This window comes from Sitodiplosis mosellana, unplaced genomic scaffold, assembly GCF_009176505.1.
Source record: "Sitodiplosis mosellana isolate CC-2019 unplaced genomic scaffold, AAFC_SMos_1.0 Smas_scaffold_6170, whole genome shotgun sequence".
Lineage (NCBI taxonomy): Eukaryota > Metazoa > Arthropoda > Insecta > Diptera > Cecidomyiidae > Sitodiplosis > Sitodiplosis mosellana.
The window spans coordinates 365,195-391,337 of NW_022601411.1; the positions used below are offsets into that span (position 1 = coordinate 365,195).

The following is a 26,143-nucleotide window of genomic DNA, read 5'->3' on the forward strand; positions in this document are numbered from 1 at the left end:
GAAAAGGTTTTATCTGTTTGATGTGACATGCAATTTATTTTCTAAAAGTGATTCGTTCGTATTTATTATAAATTTCGACAATATTCACTTTTTTAAGCGATAAAACAGTTTATGGTCAATAAACGAAAATGTACGTCGTTCAAATTCGTTTTTGGCCAAGTATTGATACAGAACAGTTGACTATAGTTACCCATAGATTTTGTCTATTTTGTTTTGTATTTGTGGGAACTGGTTATCACTTTGTATGCTGCTCAACCGCTATCTCTCTATCACTTTATCACTTTCCAAAATGAGGTTGAATAATTTGTTTATATTTTGTAGCTATCACTGTCTATAGTTGTTATCACTTCTAGTGTGTGCACAGCATGGGGATAGACACACCAGCTATTGGTGGCAAATTAGCAGTTTTGTTTTGAAAAATAGCAGAAAAAATGAAAAAAATAGTAGATCGAAAGAAAATAAAAATCTGAATTTCAAATGCATGGGGCAATATATATTATACGGATATTAGCAATATATTATTAGTAGAAACAAAAGAAACAGTGAATAATATATTGAAGAAAATAAGAACTTGAAATCGTGTTTTTCCCCATGGAACACAGTGTGTGTTAAGTGTATCTATGTAAGCGTGTTCTATTAAAAAAAACAGTGGATTCATTATTAATCAATCATGTACACGTACATGGTACCTAGGGGCATTTCTCACGAAAAGAATGAATGAATTCTTATAAATTTTGAAAAATTTCTTCCATTCGGTCCGATTCGATCAATTATTATCAATTCGTGTAAATAAATGTTCATTTACACTGAACTTGTGTTCTGGAAGTGGGTTTTGGTGGATCTCAAGGATCGTTCAGAACTGCTCCCGGTTCTGGAAGTGGATCTTCAGGATGGGCCAGGGCATTGTCAAACCGGATCTGGTCCATCCTGAGGATCCACCAAAACCCACTTCCAGAATCGGGAGCAGTTCCGAACGATCCTTGAGATCCACTGAAACCTACTTCCAGAACACTTTTATTCAAGCAATATCGTCATTTCAGTACATTTTCTTACAAATTCAATAAAAAAGAAGAAATAATAGACATTTTTGCACATTTGCTCAAATTTTTTGTGTGAGAAATGCCCCTAGCATGGTACAGTACATATACATTTGTTTTCTCTGTTCAGATTAACAATCTGATAACGACCATAGAATGAATTTTCTGTGTGGTAAAAATTACATAATTTTTCAGCTATTATCTGCGGAAAAAATTATATTATCACTGAACTAAGCCTACTCTGTGCTATAAATTTCATCAAATTTTCTGGGATTCGTCAGAGAAATTGTCGTCGTTACAAACATTCAAGTCAGTTAAAATATTTTTTGAGGGAGCTATATTTACTTTTATTGAACATTTTCAAACGATATGGCCGCGCTTAACGTAGAACAGTTACCATGGGCAGAAAAATCACTTCATGTCCCAAGTTTGAGTGAATTAAAAACAGGTAAGTGCTAAGTTAATCTACAACAAATTGAAATTCTCAACAGAATTTAATGAAATCTTCTTTCTCTTCAATTTCATAATTTTATATGTGAATAATAAAATAGCACTTTCTGCGGGACTGAACAAAAATTTCGCCGAAGTGTTGGTCGAAATTCAGGATTGTCCAGATTTAACTGCAGCCCCATTTTATTTGGCATCGAGTGGCTTGAGTGGATCGCAAACAATCGTTGATGTGGGCGGTCCACCATTTTTAGGTAATAATACTTGTTGTGTGGACAGATTTAACACCTTTAATTTCTTCCAGTGAATTCTGCTTCCGGTGATAATTCGCTAATTTCTTTTTCACTTGAATTGATTCCTTTACTTATAATTAATTAAATAGCACCAACGGTTGACCGCACGAAAATTTACGATTTAGTTAACATAGCACGAAAAGTGTTGCCAAATGCACCCACTGTTTATTTATGTGGAGCCGGTGCTGGACCTCATCCATTAATTAGCTCAAATTGTGAGGTATGTTGCAAAGCTATCCGACTCAAAATAATCTCATTCTTTTTTTTTTTGAATAAATAAAAAGAAAGTATGTGAATTTCATTTTCTCACATCTCGTCGTAATCGTCATGGTAATTTTTGTGGTCTTTTAGGGTATTTTCAATTTAAAAATCAATGAAGATGGATCTTTTGTAAATGAGACACATATTGCTCGTGTTACACCTGGTGATGAGTCGTGTGCTACTATGAAAGTTCCGCACGATGAAACAAAATTCGCACTCATGGCAAATTTGTACGTATCAGAGGGACAGAAAGGAAAGGTTTGTTGTTAAAACTCGTATTGTAACCTACGTATGTGAATTGTATTCGAAAATACACCGAGGTAATTTTGCTAAATCTTTAGGTGATTCACGTGAAATGCAAAAAACGTTTAGGTGAGGATAATTTCATCACTGCCTGTCGGAACGCGGTGTACGCAGCATTTGGCGAAAAGCACGTTGGTATGATATCAAAAAAAATAAAAAAATAATTGAACTAAAATCTTTTTTCATTTGAATATAGTGTTATTAAAGCCCAATTTTAATATTATCAGGTATGGGCGGTGTGTTTATATTGAAAAATGGCAGTGCACATCAGCACGTGATGCGTGACTTCAGTTCAACACCATTAAATAACGACGAAGACGTGAACAATTGGCTGAAATTTTATAATATGCCTGGTATTCTAATTGCTGTTGGCACATTTGTAACCGATGAAATGGATTTGGATCTGCGTTTGCAACACTTTCATAGTTTCTCAAAGAGCAACTGGGGTGGTCACTATCATTACGATACCACACCTGAAACGGTCGAGTACGAAGCATACTTCAATGTTGGCAGTCGCATCATTCGCATCGATCAACCTGTTGTTACTCACAAAATCGGCAGAGACTAAATTTAACTTAACATTAACCCATTAACTACCAGTGGTCGATTTTTCGAAGTGATATTTTTCTCAGGATCTATCTTCCACACCAGATGGGGAATTCGATTAATTTTTTTTTTCTAAAATAAAGTTTGAAATTCATACTTCCCAATGAGATTATTACAAAATCAATAAAAACGTTTCAAATTGGTCGGATCGATCATCGAATGAAACCAGAAATTTTGGAGAAAAAAAATCCCCTAAGAATTTCTACAAATTTGTACTGAATTTTCAATTTTTCTATCGCTGTTAAATATAAATGGGACTCATATCTCACGATTTGCGAAGTCTACTGTTATTTTTTCAACCAAAATTGATAATATTTGAAAGTATCACGCAATTTGCTAGGGGCTAATGAGTATTCGAAAACGTTCTACGTTTCGGAAAAAAATGACTTTATTCGTATTTTAAAGCAAGCATTCGCAACGCTCCCATATAAAATGTATGGAAGCATTCGCAGTGGCATTCGTAAATATTCGAATGCGAGTATCACGCGAATGCGCTGCGAATGCGGTGCGAATGTTTACATACATTTTATATGGGAGCGTTGCGAATGCATGAATCTACACGAATGCCAGTGTCAGCTGTCAATTCAACGCTGAAACATGTCAAACAAAAATCGTTCTACGGGAAAACTGCGAAAAATAGTAGGCCAAGTATTACCACCCAAGAAAAACATTATTTGATGCCTGAAAAACTTAATCATTTAAAAAAAAATCACACATAAACAAAACAAACATTATTATAAATTTCCATTTTTAACCGAAAAAAAATATAAATTAACATTTGTAAGCAAATCAATCACAAGCATTCGTAGCCATTCGTATTTGATACGACGCATTCGCAAGGTATTCGTATTAAGTGCGTGGCATTCGCAGCACTCGCAGCCATTCGTATTTCAATACTTGGCATTCGCAGCATTCATAGCCATTCGTATTTTAGTACGTGGCATTCGCAGTATTTGCAGCATTCGCGAGAGTCATATACCCCTAGGCAATTTGAAAACAAAATAAGAATCCTGGCAATTAATGGGTTAACTCTCACCCAAAACAAACAAAAAGTCGTGTTGTATTGAGTATTGACTGGGCTGAATGTTTATTAAATTATCTAAAATATAAACTAAAATGAGTTATTTATTTTGCAAATAATTGTAAAATACCAATTCTGTCTGAAAAAAAAAATACTTAGAAATAATTTGTTCGGCTATTTTATGCAAGTAGAGACTATTTGAATCAAATACGGTATTTGATAGCTTCACTCTGAGATGTAGCTGTTTTGTAATTTAAATCACTAAATGCAGGGAGGTGAAGTTTCAAATAATTTCTATAAAGAAATTGTTCTTCAAAGAAAACATAAGGAAACAACATATTTTTCAAAAGAAGGTTGGTGCTTAACTTCCCCTGACATTCACTGCTTACGTCCATAGATTTTTATTAAAATTCTTATTTATTAACGGTAAAGTTGACTCCTGAGAATATAGAGACGGTTTGAATATCGAAAATCACAGATGTCGTTAAGCTATGAAAAAAATACTAAGCAATGTTTTTGGATTCAAAAATTCTCTTCTTCTTCGACCAAATTCTGAGCACAACTTGACAGCGATTCGGCGGTGATTATGAGTTTAATATGCATGAACATCTTGAAGAAGCATCGCGATCAAGTAGGTCTTTTTGAGCCAAAGCCTCCACATTTTCTCTCAAAGCCAATGAATTTTTCGTCTAAAGCAGTTTCAGAGACTTTTTATCCCAATTTGATAGAATCCGAACACGCCTGGGAATCGTTCACTGAATAGTTCGACGTCAACTATCGCATATCTTCCGACATAGTGCGTTTTTGAAATGAACATTTCGGAATAAAAAGTAGGCATTTTTGAGCCAAAGCGCTCCACTTTTCCTTCCAAAGTCAATGACTTTTTCATTTTATTTAGAGACATCTGTAGTGAAAATTCATTTGTTCGTCTCCATTGATACATAACAACCAAGGGTATGTTTCGTCTTGTTTGCTTTGACATTTTTTCGTAACTTATATTAATGGAAATAGTGGAGTATAATTACTTTTTATTGCTGATTTACGTTTTTTTCTATCATTTTCCATAACTTTTTACTTATTTACCTTACGTATTGATATTATATATTAATTTCGCAATATAATGTTTTTACGACTCATTCTGAGCAAAAAAGATATCCGCATTGTGTTGAAATGATCCGCTGATAGATGATTCCTTGTCCCGACTGAATCGAAATTTTAACAAAGCAAAACGAACGATGCATTTAGACAAACTGATACACGCCCTATTTAAATGCTTGCTTAATAATAGATATTGCTTTTAATTTGTAAGAATAATGATGGCCTATGAGCCATGGGCTCGCCTAAGGATATTATTCAGCCTAATTTTTGTTTTTCATCATAAAAAAAAAACTTGGCATGGAAAAATATCATGTTTTTTCTTGATATCTCTATATGTTTGCCTCTTTCACACAGCTCCAGATTAGAAAACTCAATTGACAATTGAAAAATAACGGGGAAGTAAGCTCATTGGACGAATGGTAGCGATTAAACGTTCAACTGAACGATTTGCATTATCATTTTTCAAAAGCTGCATTTGCCGCAATCGCTTTTCGCTAGATGGCAGTCAATACACAAAGCTCACTGCGACTTTCTTTGTCGCCATTCAAACTTGATATTGGATTTTATGTTGTTTTCGGCTAAAATTGAAACTTTTGATAACGAACAATCTCTGGTTGTTGACTGTACTTACTTGAAATAGAATAAACACTTGGGAATATTGGCACTTGATTTGTTCCGATCTGATCTCAATCTCACGAACGATTTACTCACAAATTTACTTATGCCCAATATCATTCGAATGGAAGCGTGCGGTTTACAAGTTACAAATATTTTCTATCAATTGCTAGTTGATTATTCGATTGGTATTGTAGAGAAAAACGGATAGATTCATATCATGTAGAAATTAAATCGCATAATTTCTGTTTCGGTCATTTACCTAAGCTAAATTGAACTCTGATTCTTAGGGAAAATTAACACATTTCGTTGTGTTTATATTTTTGGAGATAGAAAATTAGACACGCATATCTTTTATAACATATTGTGCATTTGATTTATAGTTGAGTTGTTCAATTTGCCGTATTTTAGATATCACAGTTTCTGATTTGCGTCTTAATTCAAAAGCAAAAGTTTTACCGTATTCGCATCGAGCGATAAATGTCCTCAATTTGAATTCGATTCGTAATCAGCGCGTCTGTTAGCGTCATAGCGACATAGGTCAACACTTTTTTGCTTGAATTCGCTCACTGCATTCATTTCGTATCATTTAGATTAGAATCACACATTGACGTTAGTAAACCAACGTACGTATTGACGGTTTTTGATGAAAAATAACGACCCGCGTGCAAAAAAAAAAATTCCATCACTGTCGCCTGACTAACACTGTGCATTTCGTTAATTGTAGTTGATTGGATTTTCGTTTATTTTTATTTAACGTTAAATGAAGTTTTGTACAGCGAATACAGTAAAAGTTCTGATTTTGTTTGATGAAGATAGTCCCAAATTGGGCGGCTGATAAGCTACAGTCAATCTACGTTTTTTTTATCCTTATCTTTATCTATTGACTCGATTTCAATCAACTACAAATGATTTACACCCAACTTTATACGGAGCTCGGTCAATAAAAAAAAATTTCATCGGAAAATAATCGAATTGAATGTTGGTCGAAAAATTTGCATTGGGGTAACCAAGCATGTAATTCTGGGGCAGTCGTTCACTTAAATCGGTCGCATTGTACGACTTCCCCCTCCCCAAAATTTTATTCGACTCAATATAAAATTTAACTAGATCTTTGTACAAAAATGGAAATAATACTACGCGATACTATACGTATCAAAATAGATCGACCTTGTAAGCTTTTTATCAACTATTGATTTCAGTCATTTAAACACAATTCTGAGAATAGAATGTGAATTATGCGACCAATTTGTGGACACTTTATGTAGCATCTGCACGATTGACAATTCATATTCATCAAACAGTTACAGCTTTTTTGCTTTGTTTCTAAGTCTAAGTAAGTTTGTCTTGCTAAACTCATCAACTTGAAATTTGATTGAATTCGATTGAGGTCGATTGAGATTCTAAATATAGTTCGTGACGAAAGAAAAAAAAAGGGGAAAATTTAGCTACAGCAATCAAAATGCCGCACAATGAGTTGATCTCAACGAGCCTCCAAAAAATGGCTCAAAATACTCTCACCTAGTTACAAGCTGTATAGCCTGACTATAGAATATTGTACTAGCTGTATGAGGCTAGTGAATATGTTTTTTTGCACAGAGATTACAATACAGCCAAATTGTGGTTATTACTCATCGCAGCCTCTCTGATCGTCTGTACAAATAGATAGGAAACATCAAACAAGAACAATAAAGCGGCACCTGGCGACTGGTTGGAGAAATAGAGAATCATGCACATAGTTTGCTGTAACAAGTATGCGTCTGTGTTAGTTCAAACGTTGAAAGTATGACACATTGCACTTAGTCCCCAGGTGCCGCTGTATTGTTTACTATTTTCATGATCAGAAAGGCTGACTCATCGTCATTGAACCAACAACAATTTCGAATAATTTGTTATACTAGGCATTATCTGCGAGCTAAAGCAGACATATCGCCATCAAAAAGCGTCATTATCAAACAACTCTCCTATTCACTTTGAATTTGACAACTGATATTGAGCGCAAAAACCACCTAGATAATCTAAGGCTAATGACGATACAATCAAGTAAACTCTCCGTTCTGTCAAACGTTATACAGAAGTATAACATACAGACCTAACGAACTCATCATCGGTTCTTTGGATGGCGCTTCGGCCAATCGAGTTCCAACCAAATACATGTATCAGCGTACGAAGCATTCCACTGTTGTTATCAAATCAATAGTATCACAACCTTATCATTTTCATGTTTCGTTCCGTTTGTCAACAATACGCAAGAGTGGGCAATAATTTGACGCAGAATTCTGAGATTTCGGGTTTCTTTCGCATTATAGTGAAACATATCGGCTGAAATGGCAAAGTTGAATCGAATTTCATAAACAAAATTCTCATTACTACAAATACAAAAATATTTTATGTTTTAAAAATGTTGACAAAGTTTGACAAGAAATGTGATCTATTTTCTAGAATTAATATAAATTTTGACAATATTCACTATTTTTCAGCAGTGAAACGGTTTGTGGTCATAAAACTAAAATGGAAATTTTTGTCATTTATGTTCATTGTTTGACAATTCAGAAAAACGTATCGATTTGAAAACGGCGCATTTTTCTGAAACGTTACGCAAAATATGCCGATTCTTAATCGTGTTTAAGAAGAATCGGAGAATCAATTTTTTCAAAAAAGTTTCTTCTATGAAATGTTATACAACGTGTAACGAATAAAATGAGCTATGTTGATTTAAAATCGGTGAATTTCTAAACAGCCTAATATATAAAATTGTAACAAGAACTAAATAAATTAATCATCGTGTCCTTCGTAGTGGACACCGAGTTGTCGTCGGAGTTCATCTTGAACGCGAGCAATTCCCAAACTGTCGGCGTGTGGTACATTTTCGTGCTCCTTTTTACCGGCACGAATGGCTTTGCGGATTTCGTCGGCTTCGTATCTCAGGCCACAGCTGTTTGGGTAATGGAAATCAAATTTAGCTGGTGGCAATGGCCAATGCTTCTCTTTTCCATCAATATCGATAATTCTTGTTGAGCAGAAGATTTCGTTAATCTGAAAAATGAAATTATGAGAATGAAATTGGAATACAAATGGGAATTGAATTGAAGATCAATTAATAAAAAATGTGAATTTGTTTCGATTGAAAATGCGTTTGAATATCAAACGAAAGAAAGAAAAAAAAATCCGAATGGTAAAATGTTTCAAGCCGAACATTTTTCAATTCAAAAATTGTTCAGGTTCGAATCGAACATTTTCTTTCAAATATGAAAATTATTCGAATTAAACCTGACATATTCTTCAAAATGGAATAAAATATACCGTAATTTCGCCTTTAGTTCCAATAATTTTCACTGAGTTGCTGAGTTGGTCCAAAGCGCTCGTGTTGATTTCCACCTTTTTGCCATCACCGTAATCAAGTTCGGCTGACATCTCCACATCAACACCTTCTTCGTTGAGGCTACCTTTGGCTTTGATTGATACTGGATTCTTTTCCAACACCCATTGACAGGCTTGAATTGTGTAAACTCCCATATCCAAAATGGTTCCACCGCCCATCGCTTTTTTTCTACACGAGAACGAAAGAGTTTTATGTAAAAAAGCAGTCACTATAACAATGAAAACGATGGTCAATCATCTTGATCTTCAGTGAAGATTCTTCACATGTATGGATCGTATTGAATCTACGCATCGATTAATAAACAAAGCCGTATCACTTCAACCATTAGCACACTTTGTTTCTATGGCACTAGTGTAGAGTGTTTCTAACTGATATAAAACTACGAATGTTCTTTAAACTTCAATAAAATTCCAAATGTTACTTACGACAGCCGACCGACTTTAACCAGATCCTTAATTCCAAATTCCGACTTAACCGACAAAATGTCACCAAGTACACCGCTGCGGATTTCTTTGCGAACGTGTTGATAGGCTGGGAAGAATCGTACCCAAATGCCTTCCATGAAGAAAACGCCCTTCTCTTTGGCAAGTTCAATCAATTTTTCGGCTTCTTTCGAGTTCATACACAATGGTTTTTCGCACAGCACATGCTTACCATGCTCCAACATTAATTTGGATACTTCGTAATGCCATGGATTCAATGTGCCAACGTATGCAATTTCCACATTTGGATCCTTTGCCAATTCCAAATACGAGCCATGAGCGACTGGAATTTCGAATTTGGTGCACAATTTGTTGGATTCATTGATATCGTGACAACCAACGGCAACAATTTCATGATCTTCTGGATTCAATGTTTGCAACGCGTTCACAAAATCGTTCGCAATCAAACCAGCACAAGAAATACCCCAACGCAAAGCCATCTTGTTACAATTTCTTTTATCACACACCACAAACTGTTTCACAAACTAATTATTACTTCTGTAGAGAATGCGGCGCACAAACGTTCTATTTATACTCGCATCGAGTGTACTGCATCGAGGCACACACACACATAGAAGTACACATTTTGTATTATTCTTATCACAATGGGGAAGCAACACGTGGTCGAACGTCACAATATGGCCAGACCAATCACATTTTCCACTGATAAATAATTCATTCAAATTAAAGTTTATTTCTTCTAGACTACTATTTCTATTTCATTTCAACGATTGTTTTGCATTTATCTCTCGTCTCGTTGATTGATGGCACACGAACAACAAAAATCATTCTGAATGCTTTTGAATGAAAAGAAGTCATTGATATTTTCATTGAGTGGATGCCACTCAGTGGAATGAAAATTATTGCTGAGCGAAAAAAAAAACGAACATTTTCGAATGCAAAATTGTGAACGCAATATCAAACCCAGATTTTTGGAAGCGCAAAAAAAATGGCGATTTTAAATAAATATTCAGTTTATGATCTTTACATAAATTCTATTCTCAACCGAATCAGTGCATTTTTTCGCTCTCCATATGCAAAAGACCGGTTTTTATTCGCTATCATTCAAGTGCATATGTTTATTCTTTTCTCTCTTTCGCTCTGCCTATCAATCAGAGCAGTGTTCGTTGCTGTTTTGTCAATTAATTGACCTACGCGTACAGCGTTTGCGTATTTTTGTATTGATAAATTCTAAATTGAGAGTGGAACCAGTCAGGGCAACACAGATGTCAACTCAAGTGATTTCGAGAAGCAAAAAAAATCGCTGTCTCTTGGTAAGAGGCCTGTTCTATTGCTATCAATTCACATTTCACTGAGCGGAAAGGTTTGCGTCATCCGAAAATTTTCCTCTCTTGAAATGTGTAAATTTTTTTCGAATGCTGCCAATTCAATCAAAACCCAACGTAGAATATTCGATGATAAGTCGGATTTACGTTTGAGATTACGACAACGAAAAAAATACGCCAGTGAACGTAAAAGTTGGAGCTTGGACGAGTATATCGCCACTTCAGCGGATTATGAATCAATTTTAGAATAAAAGATTATCTGCCAATTTATGAAGATACCACCATATTTGATGACACAGAGGGGCAAATCACTCTAAAGTAATTTGTAATAGAGAAAGTAATCGAGAAAGTAATTTACGTGTAAAAATCTCGATTACTTTTTTTTAAAAAAATGAAAAATAATCGAGATTTTTACACGTAAATTACTTTCTCGATTACAAATTACTTTAGAGTGATTTGCACCTCGGCTCATACCCCTTCAGGATGAACGACATCAATTTGCTGCAAAATTTTTCGATTGATAAGACTTGGCGGCAAATGTATGATTAATTTAGAGTTGACAAAAGCGAAATTACTTGAAATTCAGGGTGAATACCCTCGAACATACTGTTGCATTTAACAATTTATCATTTACGGTCAAATTTATTTAAAATATCATTTACGGTCAATTTTTGTTGATAGTGGTAAATTATTTTCTGCATTTACCACCAAATCATTCGTAATTCAATGCTCTAATCAATCATATATGTTCATACTATTTAGAAAGTAGGATGAAGATGTAGGCGATGACATACAACGCATTGAATCGCACTAATGAGAATATCCCGTGTGCAAATAAAATGGCTAACAGTCACTTAAGTGCAACTAATTAGTTGCATGTAGCTAGCTGTATGCAGCGGTGCACAACTGAAACTGTCTAAGTATGTACATAAGAATCCTGTTCGTTCCGACATTTAACTGTCATTGACTGGCCGTCATCATTTAAAGAACGAGGCGTAAATTCTTGCAGATTTTTATACCATTGTGCTTTCAAGCATTAGTGGAGAAGGTACGTACTCAAATACACTGTATTTCAGTACTTTTGATTGGTAAATAATCATGGCGGCTCCATATTATTGCAAAAAGCACAAATGGTATAAAGCCTTTACACGTTCTTTTCCATAAATACTCTTTGTTTGTTTCAACTCAAAACTTTCCACTATCAACTACGCATGACTTATGTCGGCAGACTGAGATAAAGAAAACTACTTACTAATTTTCACCTAATTTGTTCATATTTTTTTGATTGAATATTATCATCTGTTTAGGACCTTATCATTTTTTTTTTTTGCAAATGCCATTGGTGTGAACGAGCGTAAGATTCTTTTTTTTTCTTCTATAATAATTAGCTTGATAATGTAGTAAAAAGGAGCCGATGAAGCTTACAGAAGCCCACAAATCTGTGCGTTGCAAAAATAATTGTTTCCTAAAAAATGTTCAAATTCTCGATTTTATTTCTTTAGTCTTTTGGAGAAAGTTGTTTTTTGCACCAATCAAAGTTTATTGATTTTTCAGTCATTCACACGATCTTTTGTATCAATGACGAAATGATACCGGACGAAAAGGCGGCGCAGATATTTAAAACCGACAAAAATATCGGCTATTTTTGTAAACCAATCCCGTGTGGAAATATTTTTACTGAGGATCCAATCGATTATTTTGGGACATAGTCGACTGGCTAAAAGTGATCGTTCAATACAAAAACAATGATCACAGTTGACTGCAAACACAAGTAGCATTCAAATACGTCCCAAATTAAGCGCCTGGCTGAAATTTAATCGTAGTCGACTATTTTTCATACAAATCATCTGCTCAGTTAACTTAAGTCGCTTCTTGGTTGATTTCAGTTACGGTCAGTCAGTCATTTGTTTTTCAAATGGGAATCAATTGTTGGTATGCGTCAACGCTTTGTGTGTAAACGAATGGTTTATTGGTTCAATGTACGGTACAAAGAGCAAAATGCGAGTGTTATTCACTTGACTCATTGTTTTGGAATCAGACGTGAAATCCATTTGTCCGACAAATCTTGTTAGAGTTCATTCATCTCTGTCCAACGAAACATGTTTTTTAACATTCAAAATAATTTCGACGGTCATATTCGACCTATCGCGCTTTTCTTTCAAAAATTCCATAACACATTTCAAATTTAAGTCACTGAAGAATATTCATCAAGTTAGTTTATCCGAACCAATTTGTACAGTAGACTTGCAAACAAAAATTACATCGATCGATGTTGTAATCTTGATTTGGACTCAAAAAAAGTTATAATTTAGATTTTACCAGTAAAATCATCTAAATAAATGATCATCACGTTAATTGAATAACTTTATTTTGTTTCGATATATCAACGTCTGTTTAAGAGATTGAAAAAAAAGTGCTGGAAAATGTCCGTAGAAAATGCATTTCCACCGACTTTTAGTCTATCATCAGCATCTTCGTACGTATGAACTGATTCGTAATAAAATATGAGCATTAAGCACTCTCATCTTCATTATCATGAAACATCCGACAGTCGGTCACGTTCAATGTGTTTATTTCTTTATCGCAAGTCAACAATTTTTTTTTGTGTGTGTACCTCGTCGTTTTTTCTTCATGCTCAACTCCCGCTTGTTAAAAGGGTAAAAGAAGACGTCGCAAAACGGATGCCTTTAACCGTCTATGGTATGTTTACCTCGTTTCCATCGTTGTTGTTGTTTTTTTGTCATGCCGTTTGTCTCCCTCCGTTCTCGATTTCATTTCGGCATTTGTTTGGGTGTACGCGAAATTGACGAAAAAACGTTGTGCTACTTTGTTTTTGGTCAACCATTAAAAACGTGATGATGCGGTATGAGTGTCTTTTGGAATAGCACGGTGTGTTCTTATTAAAAAAAAAAGGTGTCAATATTGTTTCGTCTATGCGATAAGCGTGATTTTTGTGTTTTGTTTCGTTTTTTTTTTTTCTTCGTTCGTTATTTTCGACAGTTTCCTGGGATTGCCTTCAGCATCTCGTTGTCTCTGTTTCGTCTTTGCTGAGCATTTCCGCAAGGGTGAAATTGTTTGGCTCCGCGATGAACATGAATGCAATTTTTATTTACTCCGTGTTTACAACCCCTATCAGCATGTTTGTTCGGTAACATTTTTTTTCTTCTCCCACATTTTCCCATGCTGTTTGGCCATGCTGTTCAAGTGTGGTTGGGGCTCTTTTTTCTGCTCTCATTCCGTACAAAAGATAAATACGGTGACAGAATAAAGATCAAATTTATTCTTTTTTATAATTTAATTCATTGGCACGCCACAAACTCTGCTTTTAAAAATCGGTAACGCACCGTAGCCCAAGCTATTGAGCTGCATATAAATTGTATTATGGTGGCGCGATAGAGAGAGAGTGAAATAAAAAGCAGCCGGGGAAAGAAAAATCTGTTTCGCCTGTGATTTCATTCCACTTTATTTAACAGATAATTAATGCTATTTTTGTTCCTTGTTTTCTTTCATTTCGGTTGTTGGGAGTTTTTTCTTCCTGTTTTTGCTTCATTTCTTCTCACTCTCCTTCTTCCTCCTCTGTTTCTTTTGCTGTGTAAATTGTGCCGCGAAAAAGATTACACACAATTTGAAATGAATGCCACAGAGGGAGATGGGGCGCATCTTTTATGCGTATGCCTGTATACCGATCCAATTGAACGATAAGTAATTGAATCAAAGCAAGAAGACTTTATCAATATTCACATGAATTCAGGCGAATCAATCAATCAATGAGTAAATAGCATACAAAATCTAATTTCGATAAATGTCGAAATATTAGTTAGAATAACAACACACAAAGTGGTGCTTTATTTTGACTAATAGACCATAGTTAAGCTAGATATTGACTGGAAATGGCTTTATTTTGACTGAATTAAAAATTTGACTTAAAAATTCTGGAAAATTTGATTGAAATTAGTAAAACATGAAATGTGAATAATTTTGGCTTAATTTTCGCGTCGAAAGTTCCGGAAGCAAAAAGTTTCTTACGAACGTTATTACTAACGGAGAGGCGTAAAAGTTTCGACGTAAGAGTTGGCTTTAAAAAAATGGTTATTCTTGATTCTGATTCATTTATAAATAACCAAAAAACGACCTAATAAACATCCAGTTGATATTCAAAGAATTTGCTGTTGATATTGTGACATTGTCGCAACTGATAAAAAGTTACTCTGGCTGTTGTTGGGCGAAGAAAAAAATACAGATGATTACTGTAGGCTGCCACACAGAGAGATCAAACGCTGCCGTATTCAATGTATAAACAAAAATAATGTGTGATTATGTGATGGGAAATACCATCACTGCTGCCTCATAATCAAGTAAAATAATGAAAAAGGTGACCCTCGTTGCAAAACAATCCCTTCTCATATGCATGGCCCACTCTTTTCTCAGTATGTTTGTTGTTTGGCCATAATTGATTGCGTTATTTGCTTTTTGCATTTCGTCATTTTAGATGAGCGCACGGGCGGAGGTGGTTTGTGAATGGACCGCCGTTCTTGGATTTGTGAACGGACTGAGCGGTATGGGTGTGAGTTTTTGTAAATATGGACACTAATGGCAGTTTGTCTGCTTCAATAATACCCAATTACTTATTGCGTGCCACAGAACCTTTGATTCGATGTGGCTTTTGCACTGCTCTCTGATATTCATTTCAGTTTAGCACCGGTTTTTATTCTCCTCTTTTCCATTCGGAATCCACTTCCTCCATCAAACGAACTCGGGTACTTTGAATATTGATAACTCTATTCAAGTAATAAGACTGCATGGAACTGATAGCTTAAAGAGGAATGGATGCAAAAGGTGAAAGACAAAAATTGAATGAGTGAAAGGATGAAAGAGAGAGCAAGAGAGCGATAGAGAGGTGGGAGAGAGGGAGAGAGAGAGAGAGAGAGAATAGGAACGAATAAGTCTTTCCGAAGAACATAAACAAAAGAGCACAGACATTGAGACAAAGCTGTCCAAAACTGAGAATCAAAAGGCACCAAAGATCCACCGAAACCATCAATGGGTCATGATTGTGAACTGAAAAATACGAAACCCCCAAAAATCAATTATTTATGGCTCGTTTCCATGGGCCTTAGTTGTCTTTTGATGTTACAATATTCGAAACGGAAGGTGGATCATAAAACTTTTGGTGAAATGGTCATTTCGATGCGAAGATTTTAAATTGAATTCGAATAAATTGTGCCTATTTATCGATATATACACATAAGACTTATTTATTTTCGATCTTTTTTTTGCATTTTTCCATCGAACGAATTTTGTTGAGTCGACGGCCATATCAACTTCAAACGCAAGCGATAGATTGAGCCTGAGGTAAGCGCAATTGATTTATTGATGACCATGCACTTAAATCGAAAATCAAACCAATTTCCAAACGTCGCTGCTTTTCTTCGGTTGTTGTGCATCAGGCCAATTATATTTGTATTAAATGTTACCATTTTGAATCGGTTTTCTCTCTCTCTCTCTCTCTCTCTCTCTCTCTCTCTCTCTCCCGTTGGTTGTTGTTGTTGTTGTTGTTCGACAAATCGCCACTCAATTTGGCCCCGATAAGACGATCCGTTTGTATGCTTGGATCGAGATTGGCCCAACATGACCAACTTATCTCTCTCTCTCTCTCCCTGTCGACATCGACCGACCGACCAACAAATAAATTCGCATTATGAATAACAAAATACAATCGATTGCCGAAGGGTTTTGCATCAATATCGAATAAACAGCGCACTAATAAAATAACAAATATGACAATCAGATCGGATTGACGACAACAAAACATGGCCATTATTCATACGCAATATATCACAAAAGAAGATAGGAATCGGAGAAGAAGAGAGTAAGAGAAAAATATGCAGCACCGGCACAAAGCCGAAGCTAAACAACCCCTACAAAGCAAGCTCATAATTTTTTTTTTTAAACAATCCGATCAACGGGAGAGAGATTTAGAAGGAACTAAGGCCAATTGTTTGGAAGAGAAAAAAACAAAACAAAATGCTTTTCGATGAGAGGACGAAAGGCGAAATGACTTAATCAAATGGAGAAAGAAAAAGTACGACAGGGAATCACATCCTAATGTCAACGAGAACCGAATATAAAATTGAGAAATCTTAAGACACTGCTACCGATGGACGCTGTGGACATTTGCGGACGAATTTAGTCCATTTGAGATTTATCATTCGAAATCGGATTTAATTTTTTTCTCCATTTCAATCTTTTTTTCAACCTATCTCCATTTCATTTGCCCACTCTCTTTGCCGCGAATTTCTTCGCAAGCAAATCACTGAATACGGTTGTTGTTATCATATGGAGAAATAAACGAAAGTAATCAAACTTCTTCATGAAAATATGAAATGTTCACAAATAAGTTCATTTTAGGCTCTCTGAAATTGCCTATGTTGCTTTTGCCTAAAACGTCAATGTCATTAGCAGCATTGACGTTCTACTGACTTAAAAGCATTGAAATGTCAATTGCTTTGACGTTCTAGGCACAAATTTCCGAGAACCTTTGAAAAGTCCCGAATTTTGAGTGATGAGCCACGTTTCACGTAAATTGTGAAAATAAGACCATCTTCGACCACTAAAAGCCATTTTCTGGAAGAAAATTGAGTAAAAGTGATGATATTGAGAATAAAAAGAGTAAAATTCGGCAAAAATACCCAAGAATTGAAACAAAATCAGTCAAAACTGGTTAAAAGAGTGAAAATTCAATAGAAAGTGTCCGAAAAAATCGAAGAATTTCCTTTTTTTTTTTTCAAAAAATGCGAAGAAACTGATAATTTTCTTGCCGAAAATGCAAAAAAAGTTATTTTCTTGCTAAAAACCCAGACATTCTTCAAAAAATCACCAAAAAAAACCGCACATTTTTTCCTAATCCTCAAGTGTGACATGAGGGTGTCATCAAAAGTTATCTTGGCAAAAGTCGAATTAGTCGAAATTTTCCGGTTGCTTGCGAATTTATTAAGACATTACAGTGGCAATGTACTCTGTCTATTCCATTGAAAGCGAGAAGAGAGGTGAGAAAAAGCGTACTTTGCTCCTGTGTCTCGGTTGCGATGATCGAAAATGATTAAGTCTAGCAGTCTTTAGTGTGAAGGCGAAAAACGAAGAGCAGAAAAAACAAGACCGCAGAGCGTCGCTTCGCTCCGCTCTACGTTCTTAAGTTTTTAGTTACTTAATCTATTTTGTTGTTTAACAACAAACTATTTTTTGGCGCACTACATGAAATGTATTTCATCAAAGTAACTTTGAAGTAATATATTTATTTGCAAAATGAATTACAAGATCTTGGTTTAATTTCTTTTTTGAAATATACTGCCTTTGGTTTAAATTAAATAAATAATATGAACATAAAATTCAAATTCACCATAATTTGTTTCAACACTCAAAAAGTATCTAGGAAAAAAAAGCAGATTTCATGTAGTGCTAAAAAAGGAGAGAAAAGTGATGTGCGCAGTATGTGAGCATAATTTTCTGTTTCATTTAACGTGTAAAGATTTACCGCCGTTAATCATTCTTATCATGCATATTACAAATCATTTTGGTTTCACTTGGTCTGTGCGAGCGCGCCAGCCACCATCCGTTGCATGTGTGTGTGTGTGTGTGCTGACGCTCAGCGTTACGGCGTATAAACGGTTTGTGACGCGATAAATCCTAAATCTTGTTTAAAAATGAATGAAAATTTGTTTCGCGGTATGTGCGATTATTTTTCCGTTACTTTTTTTCTGCATGCTATGGGCCACGACAACGTACTTTTTGATGGCAAACTTTTTCTCTACTCAAGGTACAATTTATCGGTGTGTGTGTGTGTGTGTGTGTGTTTTGTTATCCCATGTGAAGTTCATTCGGATGTTTTCGCTTGGTCGTGTGTCGTATGGTGAATTAGAGTGCATTAAGCATAAATATGTAATAAAATTGTAATGCTTTTTTTTCCATTCCGTCTCTCAGTACTGTTTCTATATCTCTCAGTTTTTCTTCTATCGCCCACTCTCTTTGCCGCGGATTTCTTCGCAAGCAAATCACTGACTACACCGTTGGCATGTATATTTCTCAACATTATCATAAGCAGCTGATAAACGGTGATGTTTTAAATCATATCAATGTGCATCAAAATGTGTGTACGTTCCGAGCCGATGTAATTGTTTGTGTACGATTATTCGAAGGGAAATTCGCGTGGTGGGCCCGTGTGGTGGTTGACTTTAAACCCAGTCGTTCGTTGAGTCGTCTTTTATACGTTTCGGAAATCTTTGAGCGCGTAATTCTTTTTTTTTTTCTGCCATGAATGATATAGATACGATTCGCCTGTTCGGCACAACAATTTCCAAATCTTTTGCTTCGTCTCTCGTATTCGACTTTAATCTTTATGGTAAAATATTATATATGAGCTCACGAGGGGTGAAATGTTAATAATTGTAAAGTATTGCCCACCTAACAATACATACACACACAGCCCGAGCGCATCAACATGAAGAATAAACAACGCAATCCGATAAATTTTCACACGATATATCGAGCGAGCGAGCGAGCGAGTGAGAGATAGAGAGTGAGAAAGAGAGAAAGGGAGCGAGCGAGCGAGCAAGCTAGCGAGCGATAGAAAGTGAATGAAAGAAAGAGAGAAGTTCCATCCAATGTAAGAGTTGAATACGAATCGCACTGATTAAATGCTTTATTTTTATGCACGGTGAAGTCTCAACCGAAAATGAGAATGTCATTTTCGTGTTTTATATATACAAACAGTTATTTCAAAAGCACTCGAGAAAAAACACACCCGTGCGCAGCGCGTACACACAACACAGAAAGTGAAAACCTACATAATCTTTATGTTTAATACGATGATATATTGAATGTTTTTTTTGCAAATGTCTTAGTTCTTTTTTTCCGTTGGTTCCTCTACGTTCACCATGGCGCAGTGCTCGAGCCCTGTGTTTGCATTGTTAGCACTCTCGGCGATACAAAGAGTATTTACACAAATTTACTTGGCGCGACAAATTTTTCACATTCACAAATCATTTTGCGCCACACAAATCGAGATATGATCACACAAATACCAGGCCAACGGCATCTTCTACACTACGAATCATCCCCATCTAACCGGATGACTGCCGTTTTCGATACAGCAGCGGAAAATATGACAATGAAAATTCCTAAGAAACATTTTTAAATGCTGCAAATTCGTAGATTTTCATCGGAACTCCTTGGCTTTGAATGGAATTTGAAAGAGTTTTCAGACTATTTTGCGGTTCTAGGTTTCATTTTCGTTTTAAAATTGGCGAGAAACCATTTTCAACGTAAAAATGTTGAAATTGTCAAATTTAGTCCCTTTTACACTAACTGCTGTCATGTCTCGTTAACGCACTAGCTGTAATTATTGCGAGCGAGTACGTTATATATCACCGCCAGAATCTTTATCGTCCTTTATGTAATAACTGAATAAAAACCAGTTCAAATGTTTTGTTTAATAAAATCGCAGTGGCCAAACCATCAGCGGCTAACTTAAACGTAGGCTCCGTGAAGGAAAAGGCGTCAAATGCCAAGTTTTCACAAATGAATCACGAATTTATATATTTCCAGTTATTCAAGTTCAATCAAATGGTTGGTGACCGGTTGGTGTCGCTAGTCCACCGTTTGTTGTGCAGAAACGTGATTTAAAGATCCGATTCAGTACAAAAACCTGACTGATACTCTCTAAAACGGGCGAAATTGCGGATGTTCCATTCTAAAATCGGTTTTTCATCATCGGATACATTTTCGGTGCAATCATAAAATTTGCGATAAGCATACTGAGCACACACACACGTTTCATTCGCACTCCAACGCCAATTAATTAATTGAAGAAAATCCCAAAGCGTAATTTATTGATGTTTATATCAATTAAATGAATTTCCCCAAATCCAATATGTGTGTATGCGGGACGTTGCCAAAGTGTCAGCAGGTGTGATATGCAAAGGATTTAAAGTGAAACTTTTCGCGTCGTTCATCGTAGCCAGTTTTGTTGTTTGGGTAAAAGTTGCGTGCATGGAATTAGTCTGGTTAAAAGTAGATGTCAGTGGAAAATGTTGCGGGGATTTGTTGTTTGTTGGTGGTAAAAAGTCGCATATAAATTGAGCAGCGATGCGATTGCCGATTTTAATGAATCATTATTATTAGCGAAATGCGAAGAGAGAGAGAGGAAGGAAGACCATGCACGCGACATGCTCTTCTTTATATCTTAAGTATTGCAGCCAACGAATTGAGTTGCCGAAATATTATTAACATCATCTCTAAACCATAAAATTTAACAGTAATCCGGCATTGGCTATAATTCATTCGAGGGCTAAAGTTTTTCTTTTGCATTGAGTGCGCGCTCATCGCGCACCATTCCATCCTTACGCCGCAACGTCCAAAGTGCCAGCGCGAATTGTGTGTGTGTATGTGTACTATCCAAATTACGGTATTTCATTACAATTTTCTGGCTTACGTTTCGTTGAAACCCATTGTGCGTATGTGTGCCAGTGGCGTTGACTTGTTCGTTTTCTCCCCTGCCGCTGTGCTGCCTAAACTCTATTACCATTTCATAAATAGATTGGTTATTATTATAAGAATATACGCACTTATCTTTTTCGTGTGTTTCGTCGTCGTTTTCGTCGGTAAGGCCGGAAAAATCGCTGTCGCTGAAAAGAATGAACGCACTGAGAAAGAAGAAAGAGATCAGGTGACATGATATATTGGTGAAGTGTATTTTAAATATTAAACCAGCCCCGGAATGTTCTGCTTTCGTATGGATGCACAATACGAACGCCGTCACACACACACACACACACACATTCGTCGGCGCTAAGTCGACAAAGAAATGCGTCAGCAGCAGCAATAGCAGCACACAATATCTACGGATATATCGAAGGGAAAACATAAACACATCGAACGGACGAAATTGGGCCAATTTTAATAGAGCCATCGCACCATTGACTAACTAAGTCAAGATTATGCAACTGAAACGAAGAAAATACGGTTGAATATTATTATTTCGAGGCTAAGAACAAAAACGACCATTAGAACAACAATTCAAACGGAATATATTTGTAGGAAAATAATAGCCGCTTAAGCTGATTTTTTCATACTCGATTTCAACAATGGCAACACAACGCACACTTGGGACCAATACACATTGTGACAAACAAACACAAAACTCTACTTGATTTATAATGACATTCTTCTACGCTTTTACGACCTATATTTTACTCAAGACACTTTTTGCTCAATCCACATTGGCACATGATCGCCATCGGAAATAATGGAAATGATGATCAGAGACCATCTCTAAATTGAACTATTTAAATCTTTTTGTGTAATTTTCGGTGTTTTTGTCAATAATGAATGGAAAAAAAATTCAATCTTTTGATTAACATTGACTCTACAATCTATCTAATACCTCAAGTTGACGCTGTGACCACTCATTCTACAACTCAATGAAGCAACGGACTTGTCGGCATACACGTGGATTCAGCATTTCACTTGCTTTGGCGATTCGTGAGTTGCCGAAGCATCATATATGCAGTGCACTCGATATTTAACGTGAAAACCTATATTCGATACATCGAAGTTGGCCGAGGTATGATTTCGTTTGCGCGTAGTGCGTAAGCAATTCACCTGCGATATATAGTATATAGGAATTCACGTTATATCGCAAGTGAATTGCTTACGCGCTGCGCGCAAACGAAATCATACCTCGGCCAACTTCGATGTATTGAATATAGGTTTTCACGTTAAATATCGAGTGCACTGCATATATGATGCTTCAGCAACTCACGAATCGCCAAAGCAAGTGAAATGCTAAATCCACGAGTGTGCCGACAAGTCCGCTGCTTCATTGAGAATGACTAGGAAAATGAAAGTGAATTTTCTTTTCTTTTTATTAAATGTGTTGACTTCATTTTTCTAGACTTGGCTGCCGTTTTCAGGCACTAAAAGTTGACCAAGATTTATCTAAATCATTTATCAGGCAAAAATGAAACTTTTCCTTGATTTCAAGCCATCATTTATGAAGCGTTCGATTTTCCATAAAAAATTGTCGATTTTTCGAATAATTGGGAAAAAATGAATTGAAATCAATGAAATTTTTCATTTTTGCATGGAAATTCTGTCTAGATTAATTTTGTTCATTGATAAAATGAAGGTGCTTGCTTTTTTGGTCTATTTTTTAAACAAAGGTTGAAGTTTTATCAACTTTCCAATTTTTTTCGACATCAAGTTTCACATATTAAAAGCAAATCAGTTGAAAAATGTGTATTACCAGCAAATTCTTGGATCAGTGTTCCGAATGCTTGATTTCTTTGAAAAAAAATCAAAATCATAAGCTCGGCAAAAACGGGCAATGTTGAAAATGCAACAACAAAAAATTGTCGCTCCATCGTTGGAATTTATGTTAAAATCTGATTGAAAATATGAAAATATTTTTTTTTTTCATTTCAAAGCATTTCATTATTTCACACATTGTCTTATTACCCAAAGAGCCAACACGAAAAGAAAAGAACGAGCAACCTTTAGCTGAGCGCTCAAATGGATGAAAAATCAGCGAGAGTATGATCGTCGTGGAAAGTCTTAGTTCACATGTGGCTTGTGGCTGATGCATGATACTCTGTGTGTGTATTTCTTTATTAAGATAATAATTCAAATAAAATTCGAATAGATTTATATGGCAATATTTATGAGTTAAAAAGGAGCACTGCTGCGCATCTCTTCCTTTTTCACTCTCGGCTTCTTTGTTTCTTTCACTCGCTCGCTCACTCGTTCATTCACCGTTTCTTTCGACCGCGTTCACTCTCTCCCTCTGTCTATTGCTCTTTCTCTCTTACTCCGTCTCTCGCTCACTCTTTCCCTCTCGCAAAATGTCTCCCTGGCTCCTTTTTTCCCTTGCTCGCTCACTCGCTCGCTCGCTCTTACTACACACGTATGCATGCATGTTCAGAGCTGAAATTGTTGTTGTGATTTCCGTTCGGTAGAGATTTTGGGTTGGGTTTTTGCTCGAGCACAATAAATATAGATTGTCTATTAGTAGATGGTATCTGTGAGATACAAAACGCCACACATGTAGCTAATACAATTTTTTTTTCTCTACTCACTCCATCTCTCTTTCTCCATCTTCATTTTCATTTCGTTCATTCGTTCTTTTTAATTCGCAAGCATGACACATGGCACATTAAATACTTTGCCATAATGCCATACACATACATATATAGTGCGTTTATGACGTAGGGCCAAAGAGAGAGAGAGAGAGAGAGAGAGAGAGAGAGAGAGAGAGAGAGAGAAAGAAAGAAACTATGAGCATCGTTATGCTAAGAAGAAAAGCAGCGAGTGCCAAATGAAAATGAACGCGGCTAATGGGGAAAAGAAATGAAAGAAAAAGAAGAAGCGAAAAAATTGAGATGAAGAAAGAGTCGAGTGGCGGCGATCACATATGCAGGGGTTGATAAGAAATACGTTTCGCATTCGGCATAAATTTCATGTATGTGAGTAGAGCATTAGCATTTCGTTTCGTATTTGAAATAAACGCGTACGTCATAAGAATAAGTCGTACATATCCATTTGGCAATAATTTTTGTTTGGGTTGTGATTTCATTCATAAATGAAAGTGCCAACTGATTTAAAAATGATTTAAAATTAAATGGAGGGAGGTAGCAAGCAAGCAAGCGTGTGTTTGTGGTGTAAGATAAAAGGTGATAAAAACACGTAAATCTTGCACGGTTCTGTTTTCTCTCTCTTGATTGAAATAGCATGGGCGCGCGAAAAGAAGAAGAAGAAGAATCTATTGTTGCTTTGCGAATTTCAGCCGAAACATTATCATATTTCATATTAGCATAGACTAAAGATATTTCTTCGAAAGAAAAAAAAAAGAACCAAAGAAATGCAGATAGATAGACTCATATCGTTCGTCTTTCTCTCGGTGTAATGGCATTCCATCGAGACTTTACACTCTGTATGTCTTGCTCTCAAACCGAATGAGACAGAAATTCACACTCGCTTTCGAGCAATGCGTGAGTAATATTTATGCTTTCCGCTAAAAACCTACTTGAGTTTATTTTTGGTGTGTGGCGTCAAATTGTTGCTACTGCTGCCGCCGCCGCCGCCGCCGCCGCCGCCATCGTCATCGTTCTCCTTCTTCTTTTTCTAATTGAATGAAAATTATGTGCACGATAAATCGTCCAAAGAAGCAGCAACAAAGCACAACTTCTAAATGAGAATAAATAATATGCAAAGTCGATAAAAAGAAAGCAGGCGCGAGATAATTTTTTTTTTGTTTTGCTCGCAAGAGATTGCGGTTGACTTTTCGCGGCGGTGGCAAAATTTATACTCCTCATATGAGGGTTGAAATGGCGTATTAGTGTGATAAAACACATTACATTTGCATTAAACCGCGAAAAAATGAATTTTTATCATCATCTTCGATCGAGCTGCAAATTTTTCTCCTTCTTTTTCTTCCCAAATGAAGCAAACGAATCGTACGCAAAAGCGGCAAACAAACTTTCCGGTGTAAATGAATATATCAAGCGCACGAAGAAAAATCCACATTATTTACAATAATGAATTGAATGAAAATTATGGCCATCATGTGATTTGTGATCTTAATTTATGGCCGTGTGATTTGTGGGCTTTTGTGTGTGTGTGGGTGTATGTGTATGATATGAGAAAAATGTTTGGATAAATGAATGAGATGGCCTCATGCAGATCATGCTTTATGATGCTTTTAACTACAGCATTGACCTCCCCTCCACGCATAATTCATACCCCATCGACACGTTCGGCTATTGCTGAGCTATTTTCATTAGCCATTGGAAAAATGCTTCCGTTCAACGCCGTCGATTTGATCGAGTTAATTAAACGATAATTATCGTCATGCGATTAACTCACCGAAATGATGAGTTTTTCGGTAATCAAAACGGCAGAGTGTAGCGGCTACACGCCGTAGCCAATGAATGTATTATTTGGAATGCGACACACGAACCTCAAAATGTTCTATCAATGTTTGTGTAGCCAAACGATTCAATGTTTTTTTGTTGTGAAACGGTGGTCAAAAGCCGAATATGATGCTGCATTTTATGCGAGAGCTGAGATGGGGATGATGGACCATCATTGATGGTTATTCGTAACGTGATAGTGTTGCAAATTGACACATAAGTGTGGAATGAGTCTCAAGCAAGACTTACTTGTTAACAATACCATCGTTAATATGAGCATTTATCATAAATGATCCGGTCACGCATTAAATGCTCTACTTACGCGTAATAATGTGTGCTTAGAGACGTGTTC

The 26,143-nt window shown here is 36.1% G+C and overlaps 2 protein-coding genes across 3 annotated transcripts; one reads left to right on the top strand and one right to left on the bottom strand.

Annotated features, from left to right (window-relative positions):
• Window positions 1–37: 37 nt before the first annotated feature.
• LOC129575852 (ester hydrolase C11orf54 homolog) lies at window positions 38–3,226 on the top strand. 2 transcript variants are annotated; one of them, XM_055459992.1, is made up of 7 exons: window positions 38–622; window positions 1,233–1,485; window positions 1,589–1,738; window positions 1,867–1,997; window positions 2,129–2,296; window positions 2,380–2,476; window positions 2,569–3,226. In XM_055459992.1, exons 2-7 carry the CDS (start codon window positions 1,407–1,409, stop codon window positions 2,907–2,909), a joined length of 966 nt encoding a protein of 321 aa, XP_055315967.1. In that variant the 5' UTR covers window positions 38–622; window positions 1,233–1,406; the 3' UTR covers window positions 2,910–3,226. The 2 variants fall into 2 exon arrangements, with proteins under 2 accessions (XP_055315967.1, XP_055315969.1); XM_055459994.1 differs by having other exon boundaries at window positions 38–294.
• A 4,815-nt stretch (window positions 3,227–8,041) lies between these two features.
• On the bottom strand, window positions 8,042–10,053 carry LOC129575851 (trans-1,2-dihydrobenzene-1,2-diol dehydrogenase-like). Its single transcript, XM_055459991.1, has 3 exons — window positions 9,489–10,053; window positions 8,985–9,231; window positions 8,042–8,717 (listed from the first exon to the last, which is right to left on the bottom strand). The coding sequence occupies exons 1-3, from the start codon at window positions 9,983–9,985 to the stop codon at window positions 8,457–8,459; spliced, it is 1,005 nt and encodes a 334-aa protein (XP_055315966.1). The 5' UTR covers window positions 9,986–10,053; the 3' UTR covers window positions 8,042–8,456.
• Window positions 10,054–26,143: the final 16,090 nt, after the last annotated feature.